The sequence below is a fragment of the Drosophila montana genome, unplaced genomic scaffold (assembly GCF_035044405.1).
Source record: "Drosophila montana isolate Dmon_TW-CO22-7 unplaced genomic scaffold, ASM3504440v1 contig_2481_1, whole genome shotgun sequence".
NCBI classification, from domain to species: domain Eukaryota; kingdom Metazoa; phylum Arthropoda; class Insecta; order Diptera; family Drosophilidae; genus Drosophila; species Drosophila montana.
In genome coordinates this window covers 2,459,867-2,478,901 of record NW_026997351.1, presented here as the reverse complement: position 1 = coordinate 2,478,901, position 19,035 = coordinate 2,459,867, and the positions used below count along the sequence as shown (strand labels likewise).

Below are 19,035 nucleotides of genomic sequence, written 5' to 3'. Positions count from 1 at the left end.
AAAATGTACTGCATACAATACATACTTATTAATCCCTGCAAAAAGCTTGTGTGTGCGTGTCTCTGTATGTGCCTATAAGTATGTATTATTATGCAGTCCTTGGATAAAACCACTTCGATAACATGCCGGCCCTACTTAGGGCCAGAATAGCAATAGAAAAAATTACGGAATATCGATGTTTTGTTCTCGATATTTAATATATAAATAGTTGATGTTTCCTAAAACATTCACCAAATGTCTTTATGACGGAGTGTATAAAAGTGTGTAACCCCCAACTTCTACTACAAGTAAAGGTGCTAGAAGAAAACAAAATTATTGTTTTATTTCTCAATAGATCACAGCGAGGATGATCTGCTGCCATTTCACATGTTAAGCGTCGATTATCTTAAGAAATCACATCACTAGATTAGTGCGATTCTCATCGATATATATCGACGATACTTACACAAAAATCAGCTGTTGCCGCTATTTTGAGTAAACGTGACCACGAGTCGACGTTGTTTTTACTAACAGGCATTTATTATTATGGCGAGAAAACGGAAAATACCAGTGCGCAAGCATCATGGCATACGCGATCCACTCAAACAAATCGAGCAGAAGGAGAAGAAGTATGTAATATACAATTATTTATTCAGTTTTCGTGCTAATGCATTTTACCACTCAGGCTGGCCAATGTGATAAATAATCCACCGACGCAAAACGAGGAACAGCGCGCCTCGCACAATTTTAAACAGTTTAAGAGAATCGCCGATGCCGCCAAAGCGGGCAAAAAGATTAAAATTGGTAGCATAGGTATAGAAGACAAGCCCAAAGTGCCAAAAACAAAAAAGACACAAACAGCTGCTGCGAGTGGACAAAAATCTACCAAGATTAAACAGTTTGATAACGAGACAGATGATGAGTACCTGCGGCGAGTAAATCGTATAACTAGCGCTTCCGTCAGGGAGGCGCAATATGAGGCCAAATATGGGGTCAATGTCATACGCAATCCGACAACGGGCGAAATAACTGTGCAGAAGCGCCCCAAAAACGAGATCGATGAGCTGTTGAAGCAGAAGCAAAAAGAGCGCCATAATCTCAAAAATGGACGTAGAAAACCCAATCAAGTAGTAAAGCCCGGCATGGATGCCAAGACGCGCAAAGAGCTTATAAAACGCGCCTTCAAGGAAGCCGAAGAAGAGAAAGAGCAAGAGGTAACCTGCCCCAATCTACACTATATCTTAAGCGTTAACGTTGCTCTCATTTGCAGGATACCCCACTTCCAGAGTATAAACGTGATGTATTTAAATTTGGCGAAATTGTGCATGCCCCGCCATCGCTGAAGACGCTGCCGCGTAAAGCAAGCAAGACTGAAACTGTGCCCCGACCTGGCCGCAAGTCGAATCTGTTGCTTAAGAGTCTGCTTGATAAAGAGGCGCCGCTTGCGAGTCCTCAAAATCCGGCAACCGGCAAGAAGAAAGCCGCAAGTACGCCAACAAAACTTCAACTCAAGGGCAAGCGCAAAGATTTGCCCGCAGCTACGCGCAACATGCTCGAGGGCGAGCGCAGCAAAATGGTCGATTTGTACCGTCAGCTGAAAAAGGAACAAAACGAGGCGAGACAACAACAACCGTAGTAGTTAGTTAACATTGTTGTAATGTTCATTTAATTTGTAGCAAACATTCAACTATTGAAGATGAGAAAACAAAACAACAACAATATAGTACAATGTATATGTAGTTGGATCTTGTCTTGTTTGCTTTTAAGGTTTTTGGTTTCAGAATTTCGAAGTTACGTCGTCAGCAACACGCACGGTGCACGACAGAATTAAAATTTAGCACCGCATTGTCCGGATTTGGCTTATCAGCCAAACACACAACAACTTCTTACAAGGTAATTTTAGAATTAGTTTTTTTTTGTTATTGCTTTTAACGTGTGCAAAGAGCATGGAACATGGTGTCAATTGCAGCTGGGCAGGGGTAATACAAGGTCCAGATTTGTGTTTGTCTTTGGTCTGCAAGAGCCAACACCAAGATGCACTCTGCAACGTTAACTACCTAAGTTATTGGAGGGCCTCTACATGCCACCGGAGCTCTGCTTTTGCAGCATCTGAGCGAAACGCTGTGTTATCAGCAGCGAGGTATCAATGAAGCGATCCACACAATTGCTGAGGCACGTCTCTGTGGCATGGTCGAGTTTAGTGCTTGGTTTACCAATGCATTTCTCCCAGCAGATCTCGTTGAACTCGTGTATCTGTGTGTAGATATTTGGTTATTGTTAAATATGCAGTTAATTATTGTGATATTGTCAATCGTTGTGTACCTGTGCATTGACCTGTGCCTTTTGTTTTTCAATCATAAGAAACTCCTGCAGCTCCTTATCGTTGCCAGATAGATTCTCGAAGTCGGACATGGCTGGTATATATGATAAACGCTTTTCGTCAAGTTTTCAGTGAATTTATTACACAAAAAAAAAACTGTTTTCTTCTCGCCCGATACTTGAAATTTTTAGTTTTGAGGTTATATAAAAACTGACATACTAACCAGAGTTGCCAGAATATTGACAGTAAATACCGAGAGTGTTGGAAAATCACGCAGCGCAGTCCGCAACAAGTTATCGATATTTGCCTCAAAGAAAATAACTAGACAAAAACAATCAATGCTAATACTGCATATTATTTTTTTTCCTCCTGCTGTATTTACATTTTTTGCGCAACGTAGTTAGTTTAAATCCAAACGAAGTGCAAGTAAGTGCTTGAATATCCCAGTAATAGAAACGGCATATTAATGAGGCACCGACGAAGACACCAGCTAAGCCAAAAATAGGCGAAAAAAAAGAAACAGAAAAGAACTAAATTATTCCGTTCGTTTGTTTTGATTTGGTGCTGTGGGTGCACCTGCACAAAGCATTAAAATAACGCATAAAGTGAATACATTCGCGAGCGTAGCTAACGTCTGTGATCTGCAGGCGTCGGCGGCTGGGAGGCGACCAGATCTATTTAATTTGAATATTTTGGCGCACGGAGCAGCCTAACCAGGCGCAAAGCAATGGACGACAGCAGCAGCGGACGCACCTCGCTGGCGGACAGCGCCAGCTTGGCAACAGCTTCGCTACAGAGCGGAAGCTCCAGTCAAAATATTGCCAACGATGGCCTCATCCACGTCTACAATTATCGCAAGGGCGACTACGAAAAGTTCTCGCCGTCGCTTCACTGCGAGGAGATATGCACCATAATGTGCCGCCATATGGATATACTGCCCACGGCGGTGCTGCTGTTCGGTATACGCGAGCAGACCAACGGCACCGAGACATCACCGATAACGCTTAAAGTAAAGCACAAGTGGCAGCTGCCCGGCGAGCAGCTCAGCTGCAGTGTGCGCTACTGTTTCAGGATGCGGTTCCGTGTGCCGGAGCTGGACAGACAGCTGTCCGTGATTGATGTGCACTGCCACAAATATTTGTACCACCAAATGCGCTACGATATGCTGCACGAGCAGATCGCTGAGATACGCTATCCGGAGCATAAGGACAAAGTGATGGGACTGGCTGTGATGGATATGCTAATTGACAGAGAGGAGCAGCTGCTGCTGGCGCAGTCCGTCGAGAAGGCCTACAAGAGCTATTTGCCGCGCAGTCTGTGGCGCGCCCACCGCATCTTTGTGCGCTCCAAAATACGCAGCGCCTTTCGACGTCTGGGCAGCAATCCGCCGAACGTGGACAGCCTCAAATGGCACTATGTGCATCAGATCTGCAACCTGGCGCCCACCTATCTAACCGAACAGTTTAATGCCACCGTCGAGTATTTCCCCAATGAGTCAACGACGGAGCCGCCCCATGGCAACGGCAGCATCGCCAGCTCAACGCGCACCTCGACCACAACGCTAGTCACAGGCTCCAACACGACCCTCTCCACCACGATAACCGGGCCCGGCAATCAGCGCAATGACAGCGGCAGCGACACCCACACGCTGCGCGGCAGCCAGCAGACCCCACAGCCAAGTCGTCACAGGCCCTCCCAGCAGCAGCTGCAGCCCAACTCCATACCTGTTTATGTCAGGCTCTATCATCATGATTCACCCGAACCGGGGCTAAAGGTGGCACGTGTCACGTCGGAAGCAACACTAAAGGTAGGTACAGCTGCAATTGACATTTGTGGCCATTTCTCGGAAACGATACGGCATGAGCAAAATCTAGGAAAGAATCATTTTTTTGACGTACGTATGTGCAAGGGCAAAGCAATTATGCTCGACTGATTTTATTCAAGTTGACAGCCAAACCTTGGGCGCAGTGCTTACGCCAGCGCAAAACTCTGTCCCCAGCTAAAAATAGTCCAAAAACGTTATTATTTAGGGGGCTCCCTGACGTCAAGACTGCATCCTGGGGGTCCACGAGTGCCGGAAAATGTGACCAGTGCTGACAGTTCGCCTATTTTTTAGCTAATTTAGCTATTTTTGTTGGCATGTACTAAACTATGCTTTTTAGTTTTCTAACTAAATAGGGATAATGTTAGAGTTCCTCAGTAACATCCAGTTAAAGTTTTTAACTGCTTTAGTTATTTTTTTGCCGGCAAGTACAGGAAGTTGTAATTTCAGCTATATTCTAGCCAAATGAGGCTGTTTTCAGAGCTTGTCAGCGACAAACAGTTGAAATTTTAAACTTATTTTAGCTATTTTTGGCATCTCAATGGCAAAGTATAAATCCTCTAGCTAATTCAGCTATCTTCTAACTAAATAGGGGTAATGTTAGAGTTCCTCGGCAACATGCAGTAAAAGTTTTTAACTGCTTTAGCTATTTTTTTTTTGGTAATAGCGGGAGTTGTTAGCCGAAGGCAGTTAGATTTTAAACTGATTTACCATTTTTTGGCATATCAGCGAATTCTACCAATTCAGCTATTTTATAGCTAAATTTGGCTATAAAAATTGTCAGCCGAAAAATCTTAAAATTTAATTTAGCAAATCCAGCTTGATTTTAGCTATGTTTAACATTAGATTGAGCTACTTTTTTGGAGCGGTACTTGGTCACACTGACTGTGACTGGGAAACCTAAGCCTGAGGGATTTGTGAGGGCGTGGTCACTATATACAAAATCTATATATATCCTCGATTTGAAGAGGTCCTCACTACTTTTTTGGAGCGGTACTTGGTCACACTGACTGTGACTGGGAAACCTAAGCCTGAGGGATTTGTGAGGGTGTGGTCACTATATACAAAATCTATATACATATACCCTCGATTTGAAGAGGTCCCTACTACTTTTTTGGAGCGGTACTTGGTCACACTGACTGTGACTGGGAAACCTAAGCCTGAGAGATTTGTGAGGGTGTGGTCACTATATACAAAATCTATATATATCCTCGATTTGAAGAGGTCCTTACTACTTTTTTGGAGCGGTACTTAGTCACACTGACTGTGACTGGGAAACCTAAGCCTAAGGGATTTGTGAGGGCGTGGTCACTATATACAAAATCTATATATATTCTCGATTTGAAGAGGTCCTCAGTTAACTACCTGCTAAGGTCGGACTGTGATAATGTCGGGAACAGGGTATAAAGACGAGTGGCTGCATTATAACATTCATAATTTCTCTTGGGCGACTTTGTATGACGTTTTATCTGAAAATTTGACTGGACTTATATATATTTTGTAAATGCTCTGTGAAAGATCGACTTCAATAATTAAACACAACAAAAAAAAATATGAGAATCAATCAGAATTGCATTATTTGACATAAATTTAATGTCTTTAGGAGTACTTTGACCTTTTAATGAGGTTATCTCTTAACAATTTACCGATTTATAAGTGTATATTTTTAAAGGGCTCTCATATCGAATCACTCTGTGGAAATGCCCATGTATTATCGAAGTGTTTATCTATTAGCAAACTTTCATGATCAACTTGTTATCCTTGGCCATTTTATTTCGGAACCTTTTCAAATGACTCTCCCCTCTTTAATATACAGTGGAGCCTTGTGGCCGTGGTCGAAGATATTTTCTCGCTGTATAAGGAGAGCGAGCAACTCGTGCGTCTGGAAATCGTCGGCTTTCGCAAGGGGTATCACATGCGCTTTGAAACGGAACACGAGATGAAATCGTTTATATCCTATTTGGGCATTTATATAAGGTACGATTTACGATTTGCAACATAGAACAATTCATGTGGACAAACTAATTGTATTTGATTTTCAGATTGACGGTGAAATGGATGCAGGACTTGTGTCCGTCGTATAAGACACCATCGCTGGAGGATTTGGATCGTTTATATTGTCACGGACCCATCGGCGGTGGCTACTCATTTATGAAACTGCACGAAAACGGCGACAAATGCGGCAGCTATATAGTGCGCCAGTGCGATCGAGAGTATAACACATATTATATTGATATCAATACAAGAATGTAAGCTTCACCCAAGACATATGACAACGGTATAAGGACCTATACAATTTATATTATTAACAAACATATCTTTTGCTCTGTGCAGTGTGGCGCGAAACAGCGATCATGATCGATGCCAAACTGAGACATTTAAGATCATACGCAAGGACAAGCAATGGAAGCTGGAACACAAGAGCGATGAGCACATCTTTGATCAGCTGTCAGAACTGGCCCAGTTTATACGCACCGATAGCCCCGATCGTATACGCATACCGGCTTCTAAATATGATAAGCCGCCGTTGTTGCTGCTCTGTTTGCCAAAAAATTTGAAAACCAAAAAGACTGAAGCGGAATTGAGTGAAGCGGAATTACAGCGTCGTAATCCACAGATATTTAATCCAAATACTGACCTACAATGGTACCGAGGTAAGAACAATATCCGCTAGCCCAAAATTATGCACTTTTAAGTTGTTAAGTAGGATGTTTTTAAGAACATGGTAGCAAGGTAAGCTCTGTATTCGGTAGTACAAATTATTAATAGGATTTATTAAAACAAGTTTCCGTCATTAAGGTGGAAAATGGGTGGAAAACTGTTGTTTTTCTTTTGGGTAGTTTTTATTAGGTAGGATATTGAGAAAAACAAAAAAAAAAAGGTTCCACAGATATTCAATCGGAAAACCGAGCTGCAATGGCACCAAGGTAAGATCTATATCCATTAGCTCAAATCATTGATTTTGTACAAAAGTAGTTTCGTTCACTAAGGTAGAAAATGGCCGTAAAAAGGTTTTTTTGTTTTTTGAATAGTCATTTCCATTTGGTTTTCATATAACATATAAGTTGTTTTTTTCAAAAATAAGAGAGAAGCGAAAAATGGGGGAAGTTCATATTCAATTCGCATTTTTGATATAATCACCGTTTTTGGATAAATCCACATAAATGAACTGGAAATGGACGAAAGCCTAGTGTCCGAATAAGATCTATATTAAATTACAAGAGAGATGTGTTCGGCAAATCCACGAACACTATACAAGTGTTTATCAAGTCTATCTTTAACCGTATATTATAAACAATCATTAACCCGCACCTCGTGTTTGTAGACTCGATTAATCACAGCGACGATGACAAGGTGTTCACAATGCGCGGCGACTGGATACAGCAGGGCTCCTTCAAGGATGTGCCAGTCACAATGAAAATGCTTAAGTATGAAGCGAATTTTGAGGAGTTCATGAAACTGGCGCAAACCTGGAGCCTAATACAGTCGCCGCAGTTTATCAAACTGTATGGCCTTACCCTATCCGTGCCATACACAATGGTCATGGAGTACTCGAAATACGGGCCGTTAAATAAATTTCTGCAGGTGCATCGAAACATTAGCATGTACTGTTTGCTGGACGTGATGCATGGCCTGGTGCGTGGCATGCATTATCTGGAGGATAATAAGATAATACACAACTACATACGCTGCTCCAATTTGTACGTTACCAAATACGACCCCGAGAAGTACGTGCTCGATGCCAAAATTAGCGATCCCGGCTATCCGCGTCCCTACAAGCAATCCGAGTGAGTTGCGCGTGCATAATACGTCAATTATCGTGCCCCGACTTATCGCTTATTGTTTTGATCTTCAGTTCACCCTGGATACCGATCAAGTACTACAACAATCTGGAGGGAGCCAAGCAGGATTCTAGCACACAGCTCTGGGCATTTGCGACCACTATTTATGAGATCTTCTCGCGCGGCCTGCTGGCGCTGGATCAATTGAAACAGCGCGAACTCATACGCAATCGAACCATTGATGGCGGCATATTGAAGCCGCTCAACCAACGCCTCTGCCCAGTTGAAATGTACAACACAATTATGGATGGCTGGAGCGATGATCCGGACAAGCGTTTCAGTCATCACGATATTTTTACGCGACTGACTACCATTAAAACACGCTTACAACGAAATTACGATGAGCCTGATACGGAAATGGAGTCATGTAAGTGAAGCATTGCTTTTATACCCTGTGCCGATTTAAAATCAAGGGTAAACGGATTTGTAAATTTGTGCTATTGGCAGAAGGCGATATATCTGCGACTCCACGTGTTTATAGATCGATTGCCGAGACGATGTAGCTATAGTTATCTGTCTGTTGAGTCTCTGGTTTAAAATATCCAAATTAAACCTTGCATAGATCCCTCTGCTTACTGCTGGCAGTACGTATGTCAAATATCGGACGCCATATCATATAGCTGCTATAAGAAGTTTTTGGTGGTTAACACAATTTACTTTTATGTTGTTTAGGATGTCTAAAGCAAACGTTAATGTGCTCCAAGTATATGAGCAAAATCTTAGCAGCCTTGGAGAAACGCTCGGTCGAAAAATTCCTGTTTATCGGGTTATCTTGTTATCTTGAGCAAAATTACCAAATGCCAGCTTAATTGGTGCTTTCAACAATCCGATTACTATATCATTGAGTCTATTGAGCCAAAGTCAGCACTCTGAGCTCGAAACCCCGATTAGATGGAAGACAGCAAAGCTGTACCAATCACTTAGAACAATTGATAGTAATCGTAAAGTAGGGCCATTATAGAAATCGGTTTTATATATCTACAATGATATATAATCTACGAATCTACCTATATTGTCATCTATTCTGTTTTCTCAATACTTTGATGTTTTGTCTCGATATCTTGATAACATATCATGTAGGAATCCTCAATCCGACATTGCGTTATACAAAAAATGCTGTCAATTGCCTGCCAGAGGGTATTGCATATTTGGCCCTCCGAAACTAAACGTTTTTGTATATCCTTATTGAGGGTATTATAAGTTTGTCATGAAATGTGCCAGCATCAACAGCCGAGTCCATATAGCCATGTCCGTCTGCTTCTCTGCGAACTAGTCTCTCAGTTTAAAGCCTATCGTCTTTACACGTTGCATAAGTCTGTCTTGATGTCCAACCTGCAACCTGCCGTATCGGACCTCTATATCATATAGCTTTCATAGGAATTATCGGTCGAAAAGTTGGTTCTGATATGGAAACCTTTTAATACCCTTGCAGAGGGTATTATAATTTTGTCTCGAAATGTCTTAAAGCATAGTGGGAGACATCTCCGACCCCATAAAGTATATATATTCTTGGTCAGTATCAACAGCCGAGACGATATAGCCATGTCCGTCTGTCTGCTTCTATGCGAACTAGTCTCTCAGTTTTAAAGCTATCGTCATGGAGATTTGCAGAAGTGCCTCTTTCTGTTGCTCGCAGTACATGTGTCGGCACCGGCTGGATCGGACGAAAATTAATTTGTTGTATGAAAAACATTTTTAAGTTTCAATATGTTCCCTACATTTATGCAAAATCTTATTTACATCGGACTACTATATCATATAGCTTCTATAGGAACGATCGGTCGAAAATAAGGCTGCTGTATAAAAAACTTTTTGGTTTTTCAGAATATTTTGACCAAACTCGACATTTATAAGTTTCACTATGTTCCCTACATTTACGCAAAATCTTATCTACATCAGACTACTATATCATATAGCTTCTAAAGGAACGATCGGTTGAAAATAAGGTTGTTGTATGGAAAACTTTTTTGTTTTTCAAGATATCTTGACCAAACTCGCCATTTATAGGTTTCACTATGCTCCCTACATTTATTCAAAATCATTTTCACTATGCTCCCTACATTTATTCAAAATCTTATTTTTACCGGACTACAATATCATATAGCTTCTATAGGAACGATCGGTTGAAAATAAGGTTGTTGTATGAAAAACTTTTTGTTTTTCAAGATATCTTAATCATACTCAGCATTAACTATATTCCCTGTGCATCTTAGATACGGGCAAAGCACTATGAGCATTATGAAAAGGTTGGGCCTGCAAGGATATTAAATCTTCGGCGTGCCGAAGATAGTCCTTTTTTCTCGTTTTATATTAAGATAACTGAACCAAACTCGGAATTTATGAGTTCCATTATGTTTCTCATATATATGAAAATCGTATCAACATCGGAGCACTATATCATATAGCTGCTATAGAAAAGATCTGGGAATAGCAGGCTCTTATATGGCATTATTCTTACATAGCTGTAAAAGGGAAATGTCTAAACGGATATTAAATCTTCGGCATGCCGAAGATATCCTTACTATGTCGTTTTATTAATATGTTTTACCTATGTTTGGCCCTCAGTCGAGTACTCCGATGACCATATGCACCGCAACGACGATGAAAATGACATCAGCAGCGAAGCGCACGCATCTTTTAATGGCCATGGCCTGCCAAATGGCCAACACCATTCGCCGGACACGGAGAGCTTCGCTATGTGCAATGGCGCCGTCGGCCTGAGCAGTGAATTCTTTGCAAATTCACAAGATTTACCGCTGGTGATGCAATTGTACGACTGCAAGGTTATATATCGTGAGAAGCACAAGATTGGCCAGGGTCATTATGGCACCGTATATAGGGGTGTACTCGAATATCATGATAAGGACCGCCCCAAAGAGCAGGTGGCCATTAAGAAACTTAAAACAGTGCAGGTAACCAATGATTTTCTGCGCGAGATCGACATCATGCGCAAGCTGGATCATCCCAATGTGGTCAAGTTCAAGTATTGGGCCGAGAAATCGCTGAGCATCATCATGGAGTACTTTGAATTTGGCTCGTTTATTGTCTACCTAAGTTCACGCAAGCCAAGTCTCACAAATGCCCGCCTATTGGCCTTTGCCCTGGACATTGCCCATGTAAGTATCTAACTGTCTATTCAGATGTATAATTTTTGTGACTTTTCAATTCTTGCTTGCTGCAGGGCATGGACTATTTATCTGGCAAGGGTCTCATACATCGCGACCTGGCAGCCCGCAACATTCTAGTCGATCGTTCGTGTGTAAAAATCTCAGACTTTGGCCTTGCCCAGTTTGCCAATGCCGATGGCTACTACTATGGCATCAGTCAGCGTGATATACCCATTAAATGGTCCGTATACAAAAAACGTTGGCATTATCGAATTAGCAATTATCTTAATATCTTGAATATTGCAGGTATTCGCCCGAGGCCATTGAAACTCTTAAATTCTCATCGTATTCAGATGTCTGGAGCTATGGCGTAACGCTCTTTGAAATGTTTTCACGTGGCGAAATACCAAATCTGGTGCCTGGGCAAGATTTAACTCAGGATCAGTTCCTCAATCGCCTGCGCCAAGGCGAACGGTATGTCAATTCTGCAATGCCTGTCAAAGACTTACGACTCATTCCACTAATTTTTCACATTTGTTTTGCCAGATTACCAAAGCCGGAGCTATGTTCGGATTTTGTGTACAACGAGCTGATGCGTCCCTGTTGGCATGAAACGCCCAAATCTCGACCATCATTTCAACAAATTATACAAATCATAACTAGCGAAATTGGCGATAATGTTGGATCTGCAACGGGCAGTCAGCAGCAGCTGCAACAACAACAGCAGCAGCAGCAGCAACAACCACTCAATATGGGCTCATCGTTAGAGGACGAATGACATGAATCACAGCCAGAAGCGATAGCAACATTTACGAGGGATTAACGATCACCTAAACATATAAGGAAGAAGAACCCCAAGTGCAAAAATCGTTTTAAAATTCTTCTTGGCGGTTATAGATGACAGCAGCATTAAAATTGCATTGTTACTGTTTTATCATTTTAAGTTGTTATTATTTTTATCTTAACTACTTACACACTCACATACATGCATACATACATACATACATACACACACACAAGCACACGTTTTTAAAACGTTGGACGCATGTGCTTTACAACAACACAGTTTCGATTGAAACTAAGCTATATATATATTTATATATATATAAATATAAAAATTTATATATATTAATACATACATACTGTACTTTATCTTTACCTCTGATCCTAAACTAAACCTCTGCCTAAATAAAATTCTAAACATTTTCCTTTCTGCTACGCCCGAGTAGCATTCAAATTGTCTTCGAAATTCTCATTTTAGTTTGTTAAAACTTTTAGACAACATTGTTAAAAATTTGCTTAGCTTGATAATTTTAATAATGTACAAAAGTGAATACATGATGCATTTTGCCCATGTGCAGCACATCGACCACTTATATATGTTCAATCCTAATCAAGCGAATAAATAAAACGTATTTTATGTAAAATGTACTCAAAATATATGTGCACATATAGATAATGTATCTGTATAATATGTAAAAATCAATTTGACAACATTTTAATGCGGGTCAATTATACTTTATACATATATACGCCATTTTAAATCAATAAAAACGAATTGATAAACTAATTGAATGCGCTTCTTGTTGTACTCGTGCTTATAAGGGGACAAACGCGGGTAAAGCCCGGCTTTGCCTGGGCAAAGTTTGTTTCTTCAAATTATACACATCACTCTTCCATTCAATAGGCAGTCAATCAGTCAGGATAAACATTTTTACATATATATGTAAATATACACATATATATGTAAATATGTACTTACCACAAATTTGACATACACCCGCACGATTACTTGATCGCCAACTATTAGTAGAAGGAAGACAGACTTTTATGTGTACTCATCCCTGAAAGAAGAAAAGCAGAGCGTAAATAAGAGTATGAACAGGAAAAAGAAAGAGAAAAAAAATGAAAGAGAGAGAGGGATGTATGGATTGCATAGGTAGTTTTTGAATATGAGCATAGATAAAGTTTCTTAGCTTGGACACCAAACTCCTTCAATAACGAAAATCATTTTTGAATCTATGATAACGTTTTTTGAAAAGACTTAAAGTATAGCGGCTTCTTAATCCGTTTTTCAGGTTGATTATACGAGCTTTCGACTTGAGAAATGGAGGAAAATTGCATAAAAGTTAATTAGTTTTTCTTAACTTTAAGCTTTAAAATTAGAATCAGTTAAGATTTGCGAAAGTGAATATTTGAATATTATACATTCATGCTGACTGCCGACATATAAAGAAAAAATATAGATCAGCCTGCAGCCATCCCTCTCTATGATGCGGACTCTCTCTCCTTGAAGAAGAATAAGTTTGCACACATATAATAATACAAACATACATTCATACATGAATACGTATATAGATGCATACATACATACATATAAAAAATAAATAATAAAATTGACATAAAAATGAATGCAAAGCGGGACCTATATGAATTCTTGAGAATCGAGTAGGAGGGCACACTATTTAATGCGTTATTTTTGAATTTACAACGCATCGGGAACTTAACTTTGTTTGCATTTGCCATAAAAGAACATACACATACATTGAGATTTGCGTACACATACTTACATACACATGTATACACATACATATACATGCATACATACTTAGTACATTCTTGCGACAATACACTAATTAATACATATATACATTAATGTACCTTAATGTATACATACATACATAGTCATGCTTTCATAGACATACACACATACATATGTATACAGAAAAAAAGGAGTTGCGAATTCCTTTGGCATTATAAAATGTTCTGTTTCGTACATATAGAAAAAAAAAAATAAAGTAAAATAAACATGATCGCTTTTTTAAGAGTACATACTATATAATATTTAGATCGAAAATGTTGATGACAATTTTTACGACTGCAATGATTTTGTTCGTACAGTTTACATAAAAACGAAAGAGATACAATCAAAGAAAAGAGACGGATATAACAAACATTGCAGCTAAGTCTATACAATACAAAGTCTATACATGAAAGATCCATACATTTCAGAATTCATGATTATAATTGACATGATGAATTGTTATGATTTTTCTTTTCTTAAAGTTAACGCCTGTTTGATGATATGACTTCTTTTTGAATTCATAAAAATAAAACTTAAAATACACGTACCAAGTTTGTACTACAAAAACAAATGAATTTATGGTTTGAACATCAAGTGTATTAATGGAAATTATGAATGGATTACTACATTTTTAAAAGTACTTAATTATAAAATGCATACATTATATGCACAATAACAATGCCTTATAACTAGTGAGAAATTCTACAACATTCTATTCATTTACACATACTACTGTTTGTTTTGTTTTTTTTTTTTTTTTTTGCTATATATATATATACATACATATCTACAAATATGCTGGTCTTTGAAGAAGAAGAGCACTTGTCTGCTAGGAGCCTTCAGTTTTTTTCTTTTTCAGCGTCTCCATAACGCCGGCAAAATTGGCCGTCTTTTTTTTGGCCGACTTCGGCGTCGATGTTTGGCTTCGTACGCGCATTTGAGTGGGTGCAACTTCGTCGCTGAAATCAAAATCGTTTGCCTTTTGCGGTCTGCAATGGGTGGAAAAGAAAAGTCGAATGTGCACTAGTGCATATATTGTATATATGCATATTGTCTTACTCTTGCTCAACAGTTTCGGTGGCAGCTTCCAGCTCCTTGTTGCTGCCGCCCACGCTGGCGTCTGGAGAGGGCGCTCGACGGCCAGGAAATTGCCATTGAAGTTCTGGTATATTGCCGGCTTCAAGCATTAAATAGTAGCTTTCCAATTCCTCAGCATTGGCTGAAAATTTATCAGACGCTGTTGCAGTCTCCACCTCTGCTGCCATGTTTTTCTGTTTTGCGTTGCAAACTTCTGTGTGCCATATGCATCAGGCGATTCGATACTTGTCAATTTATCGATTGATCTGGCTTGCCCAGTGTTGCAAAGCATCAGAGCGGCGGGCAATTCAAAATCAATACAATCTATATTAATTGAGCTAGTCAGCTATCTGTGCTTTCTGCTTTTTGGCCTTTATCGCGAAATTTCGTTGGTAACAACAAAATGTGTAGTGATAAAGTCAAAGAGCAATTAATCATATGCTTTGAGAATTAACTTTTTGCTTATACATTTTAAAGACAACTAGCTTTAAAGCATTAAGCAATGAATTTTATTTTCAAATTTTTGGCTAAGTTTTGAATGTCGCACACAATAAATGCAGCTAATTGGAGAAATTTTTGTATTTCGTGACACGAGCACGCAGTGTGTAAGAAATTTCGTGCGTGTCCGTGTTAAGCGCATCAGCACGACATTTATGAATATGGGAAAAATCAATTTACAAAATCAAATGAGATATAATTACCTATTAAAATATTAAAAAAATTGATTCATATAATTATTTATTTAAAAAAATTTATAAAATTAAAAAAAAAACAAATAAAACGCATTGATTCATTGATATGATAAGAATTTTTTTTTAAATTTTGTCAATCCTGGATGGCCTATCTCTAGATCTCACCTAGATCTAACCTAAACAATGTTCTATGCCGTATATTATATCAGACTCATAGTCTGGCCTATCTCTAGAACCAGGCTATGAGTCTGATATGATATACGGCATAGAACATGGTTTAGGTTAGATCTATAAATAGCCATGGGTCGTGCTGTTCTGTAAAACTCCGTTTTGTGCGACTTCCGTGCGGGTCCATGCAAGGCTCACCAACGCGAGGAGTATGATTTATCCAGTCGATACCTTAAAATCTTAAACACGAGTCCTCCGTGTTCGTGTTGGGCCGGGCCGTAATAGCCCAGTTCGTGGCCATCTCTAGTCAGAAATAATGATATAAGAAGCTTAGATATACCTGGATTTATGCTTAGATTAACCTGGATTTACTCATGCCTGTATATAGAGGGCTTTTATATGACTGAATACAAGCATTGACAACAAAATATTTGTTATATATTTTATTTTTTGATTACTAAATTCTTAGAACTTTATTCAAAATTATCATCTCATTCTTATACTCATTTTAACTGGCTTACATCCATCCATCATGCAACGTTCTCATCGAGCTTGCGGGCCGTGTGAGCTGGTGAGCTGGTCACAGAGCAGACAGCAGACAGCAGCCACAAACGCGATTCGAGCTAATTTTAGTAGACACTGTGTCCATTAGATCCATCTGCATCGTTATCAGCATGATCAACTTATAAATATACATGTTATATTGTTTGTATTTTTGTTTTGTTTGTTGTATACTCGTATATGTATAAAAAGAATAATTATATTAATTAATTAATTAATAATAAACACACAATTTCATTGCAAAAAATTTCTACAATACGTAATTAAATACGGATACGTCCTGATCGTTGGTATTGCCACCGCCTCCTCCACCGCCGCCGCCACGATTCGATGAGCCCGACGATTTGTTGGAGCCATGCGCAGCGATGGTCAGCTGATTGGTCTGATGTATGACAGAGGTGATGTCGCTTTGCGATGCGGATATATCCTTGCTGGTGAGCACATCGGAGCTGCTCGAACCGGACGAGATGTGGCGCTCGGCAATGCCGTACTGTATCGGCTGATAGCCGTGACTTGGATTGTACGTGGCCGAGTATGGCATATAGATCGGCGGATTTGGCAGCGGTCCAATATCGCTGGTAATGCTCTCCGTATCGGCATGGCTCAGTGCATGCGCCAGCGGATGCAACTGGGCACGCATGTTGGGATTGCGCTCCTCGTTCACCACATAGTAGCACTGCTCGGAAAAGGTCAGCTTGTTGACCGTGTGCTTAATGTAATTGTTGCGCAGCATCGCGGACACAATGCGACGTGCCTCGCGCCGATCCTGGACATCCTCAACGTTCTCCAGCACCCAATTGACCGCATCGGCTCCAATGAACGCATTTGGTATGGTTATCTTTAGCCACATGCGATCGCGTATCTCGAGGCCGCTGTCCGGCTTTGTCATGGCCTTAACAATCTCCTCCAGATTGTTCTGGTCGAGCCGCTCCTTAATTGGCTCCGGTATGTCTGCCATAATACTGTCGTGCGAGGTGAGCGCCTGTGTGTGCGCCACCCATGCGCCAGGATCAATGGGTCGCACCGGCTCCGTGCGTGGTATGGTAAAATAACCCTTTGGATTTGGATCCCAGCATTTGGCCACCACCAATTTAATGGGGCCCGGCTTCTGCACCACCTCACGCAATACACGCACCGCCTCGTCATTGGTCATGTTCTCAAAATTAACATCGTTCACCTGCAATATCATGTCACCCGGCTCGATGCGTCCATCCAAGGCGACGGCGCCGCCCTTCATGATGCTGCCCACATAAATGCCGCCATCGCCGCCGCGATTTGACTGACCGACAATGGATATGCCCAGAAAATTAACTGCCTCCATATTGATCGAAACGGTTATAATGTTCAGCGACATTGTCGAGTCCGTTATGGAGCTGTACGAGGACGTGCGCGACATGCTGGGCGCACGCTTTTTGCGACGTTGCGGCTTCTTGCGCACCTGCAGCCGTTGCACGCTGCTATAGTCGGTCATATCCCGGTCCAGTGTTAGCTCCGATTCGGTGCCAAAGAGGCTCGTCGAGTCCAGATCGCTGGACAGCACCGAGGCCGATTGATATGTGAGTGGCGGCGGTTGCAGCATTTGCAAAGGTCCCAGCTTATGTTGTTGCTGTAGCTGTTGTTGTTGCTGCTGCTGCTGTTGTTGGTGTTGTTGCTGCTGCTGATGCTGCTGCTGTTGCTGCTGCTGCTGTTGTTGTTGCTGCAGCGCCAAGTGACTACGCACACGCATCTCGCATTCGCTGGGCGGCAGCTCGGAGCAATTATCGGACTGGTTGGTGCCATCGGCGGAGACCAGCCAGGAGACGACGCGTCCATTGAAGCAAGGCAATATTGTGGCATCGTCGGCGATTTCCTCTTTGACCACACCAAAGTCGGCGTCCATTGACTTGAAGAAGTATTTGTAATTGTTGTTCTGTTTGTTGAGCACCATTTTAAAGTCTTTGAGTGTGACCTGAGCGGAGGGTATCAGTATTTTAACCAAATACGGTGTGCTCTCATCGTCAATATGATAAATGACTTTTGTCTCTTGGCTATTTGGTCTCTCTGTATCCATTGTTGATTAATTAAATTCGTTAGAAATTGTATCGAATTGTTCTATTGTATACGTATTCTCAACTATTGTTATATATTTATAGTCTACACTTTTTCGTTACACACACAAATTTTCGGTGTATTTTTTCTTTCCTTTTTTACTTTTTACTTTTTACATGTATGTACTCCTCTCGCTTATGCTTTTTGGGTTGGGTTGTCAATGGAGCCGCAGCAGCTCTCCGCCTCCTTCATTTGTATATGGCGTTAAACTGCTTTTATTGCAGCTCATTAATGCTTTTCAAGCATTTGTATGCGTTTTTTTTTTATTCGTACACTTTGCAATATTGTGTACAATTCTCTTTGGGCGTTTAAATTTATAATTTTGGGGAGACAAAATATATATATATAGGTAAATAATTGACAGCGCTAGACTGATATCGATACACGTATCGAACCAGGGATGCTGCCACGCTTGCCAAACACAAAAGACAAATTACACTTGTGCGATAGTTATCGGTACAACTATGTTGGCAAACATTAAAATGAAAAAAAAAGGATGCACAAGCAAGATGAGGGTTTTTGCAACCGCTTTTATTACATAAGAAATATCCATTTTGTGGGTACACCATGATTTGTGTACGTCCTAAGCTACCTATTAATTCATTCCTCGACCATAAATTGTTATCGATTGGTTCTATCTTTGTTTAGGGAAACAAGTGTGTACATATTGTTTTTTAGCTTAACATTTTTAGTGGCATATATTTACAGCAATAGGCAGTATTTGTGTGGCTGTTAGCATAATGATTTATTTTAAGATCCAATGAAAACCTATTGAATTTTTGATATGTTCTAAGA

At 40.4% G+C, this 19,035-nt stretch overlaps 5 protein-coding genes across 6 annotated transcripts; 2 read left to right on the top strand and 3 right to left on the bottom strand.

Moving 5' to 3' along the window:
- Positions 1–448: 448 nt before the first annotated feature.
- Positions 449–1,718, top strand: LOC135428340 (uncharacterized). The gene is made up of 3 exons (XM_064682273.1): positions 449–608; positions 665–1,193; positions 1,250–1,718. The coding sequence occupies exons 1-3, from the start codon at positions 526–528 to the stop codon at positions 1,613–1,615; spliced, it is 978 nt and encodes a 325-aa protein (XP_064538343.1). The 5' UTR covers positions 449–525; the 3' UTR covers positions 1,616–1,718.
- Tim8 (translocase of inner membrane 8) lies at positions 1,619–2,477 on the bottom strand. Its single transcript, XM_064682276.1, has 2 exons — positions 2,302–2,477; positions 1,619–2,232 (listed from the first exon to the last, which is right to left on the bottom strand). The coding sequence occupies exons 1-2, from the start codon at positions 2,389–2,391 to the stop codon at positions 2,056–2,058; spliced, it is 267 nt and encodes an 88-aa protein (XP_064538346.1). The 5' UTR covers positions 2,392–2,477; the 3' UTR covers positions 1,619–2,055.
- Positions 2,478–2,621: 144 nt separating this feature from the next.
- Positions 2,622–12,004, top strand: hop (tyrosine-protein kinase hopscotch). Its single transcript, XM_064682272.1, has 10 exons — positions 2,622–4,106; positions 5,938–6,098; positions 6,164–6,370; positions 6,456–6,775; positions 7,447–7,909; positions 7,978–8,330; positions 10,529–11,079; positions 11,145–11,311; positions 11,377–11,544; positions 11,617–12,004. The coding sequence occupies exons 1-10, from the start codon at positions 3,027–3,029 to the stop codon at positions 11,846–11,848; spliced, it is 3,702 nt and encodes a 1,233-aa protein (XP_064538342.1). The 5' UTR covers positions 2,622–3,026; the 3' UTR covers positions 11,849–12,004.
- Positions 12,005–12,552: 548 nt separating this feature from the next.
- On the bottom strand, positions 12,553–14,953 carry Pa1 (PTIP associated 1). 2 transcript variants are annotated; one of them, XM_064682275.1, is made up of 3 exons: positions 14,714–14,953; positions 14,438–14,643; positions 12,553–12,914 (listed from the first exon to the last, which is right to left on the bottom strand). In XM_064682275.1, exons 1-2 carry the CDS (start codon positions 14,917–14,919, stop codon positions 14,484–14,486), a joined length of 366 nt encoding a protein of 121 aa, XP_064538345.1. In that variant the 5' UTR covers positions 14,920–14,953; the 3' UTR covers positions 12,553–12,914; positions 14,438–14,483. The 2 variants fall into 2 exon arrangements, with proteins under 2 accessions (XP_064538345.1, XP_064538344.1); XM_064682274.1 differs by lacking the exon at positions 12,553–12,914 and having other exon boundaries at positions 14,423–14,643; positions 14,714–14,952.
- Positions 14,954–16,019: 1,066 nt separating this feature from the next.
- Positions 16,020–18,614, bottom strand: dsh (Segment polarity protein dishevelled). Its single transcript, XM_064682387.1, has one exon. The coding sequence runs from the start codon at positions 18,200–18,202 to the stop codon at positions 16,403–16,405; it is 1,800 nt and encodes a 599-aa protein (XP_064538457.1). The 5' UTR covers positions 18,203–18,614; the 3' UTR covers positions 16,020–16,402.
- Between the last annotated feature and the right edge of the window lie 421 nt (positions 18,615–19,035).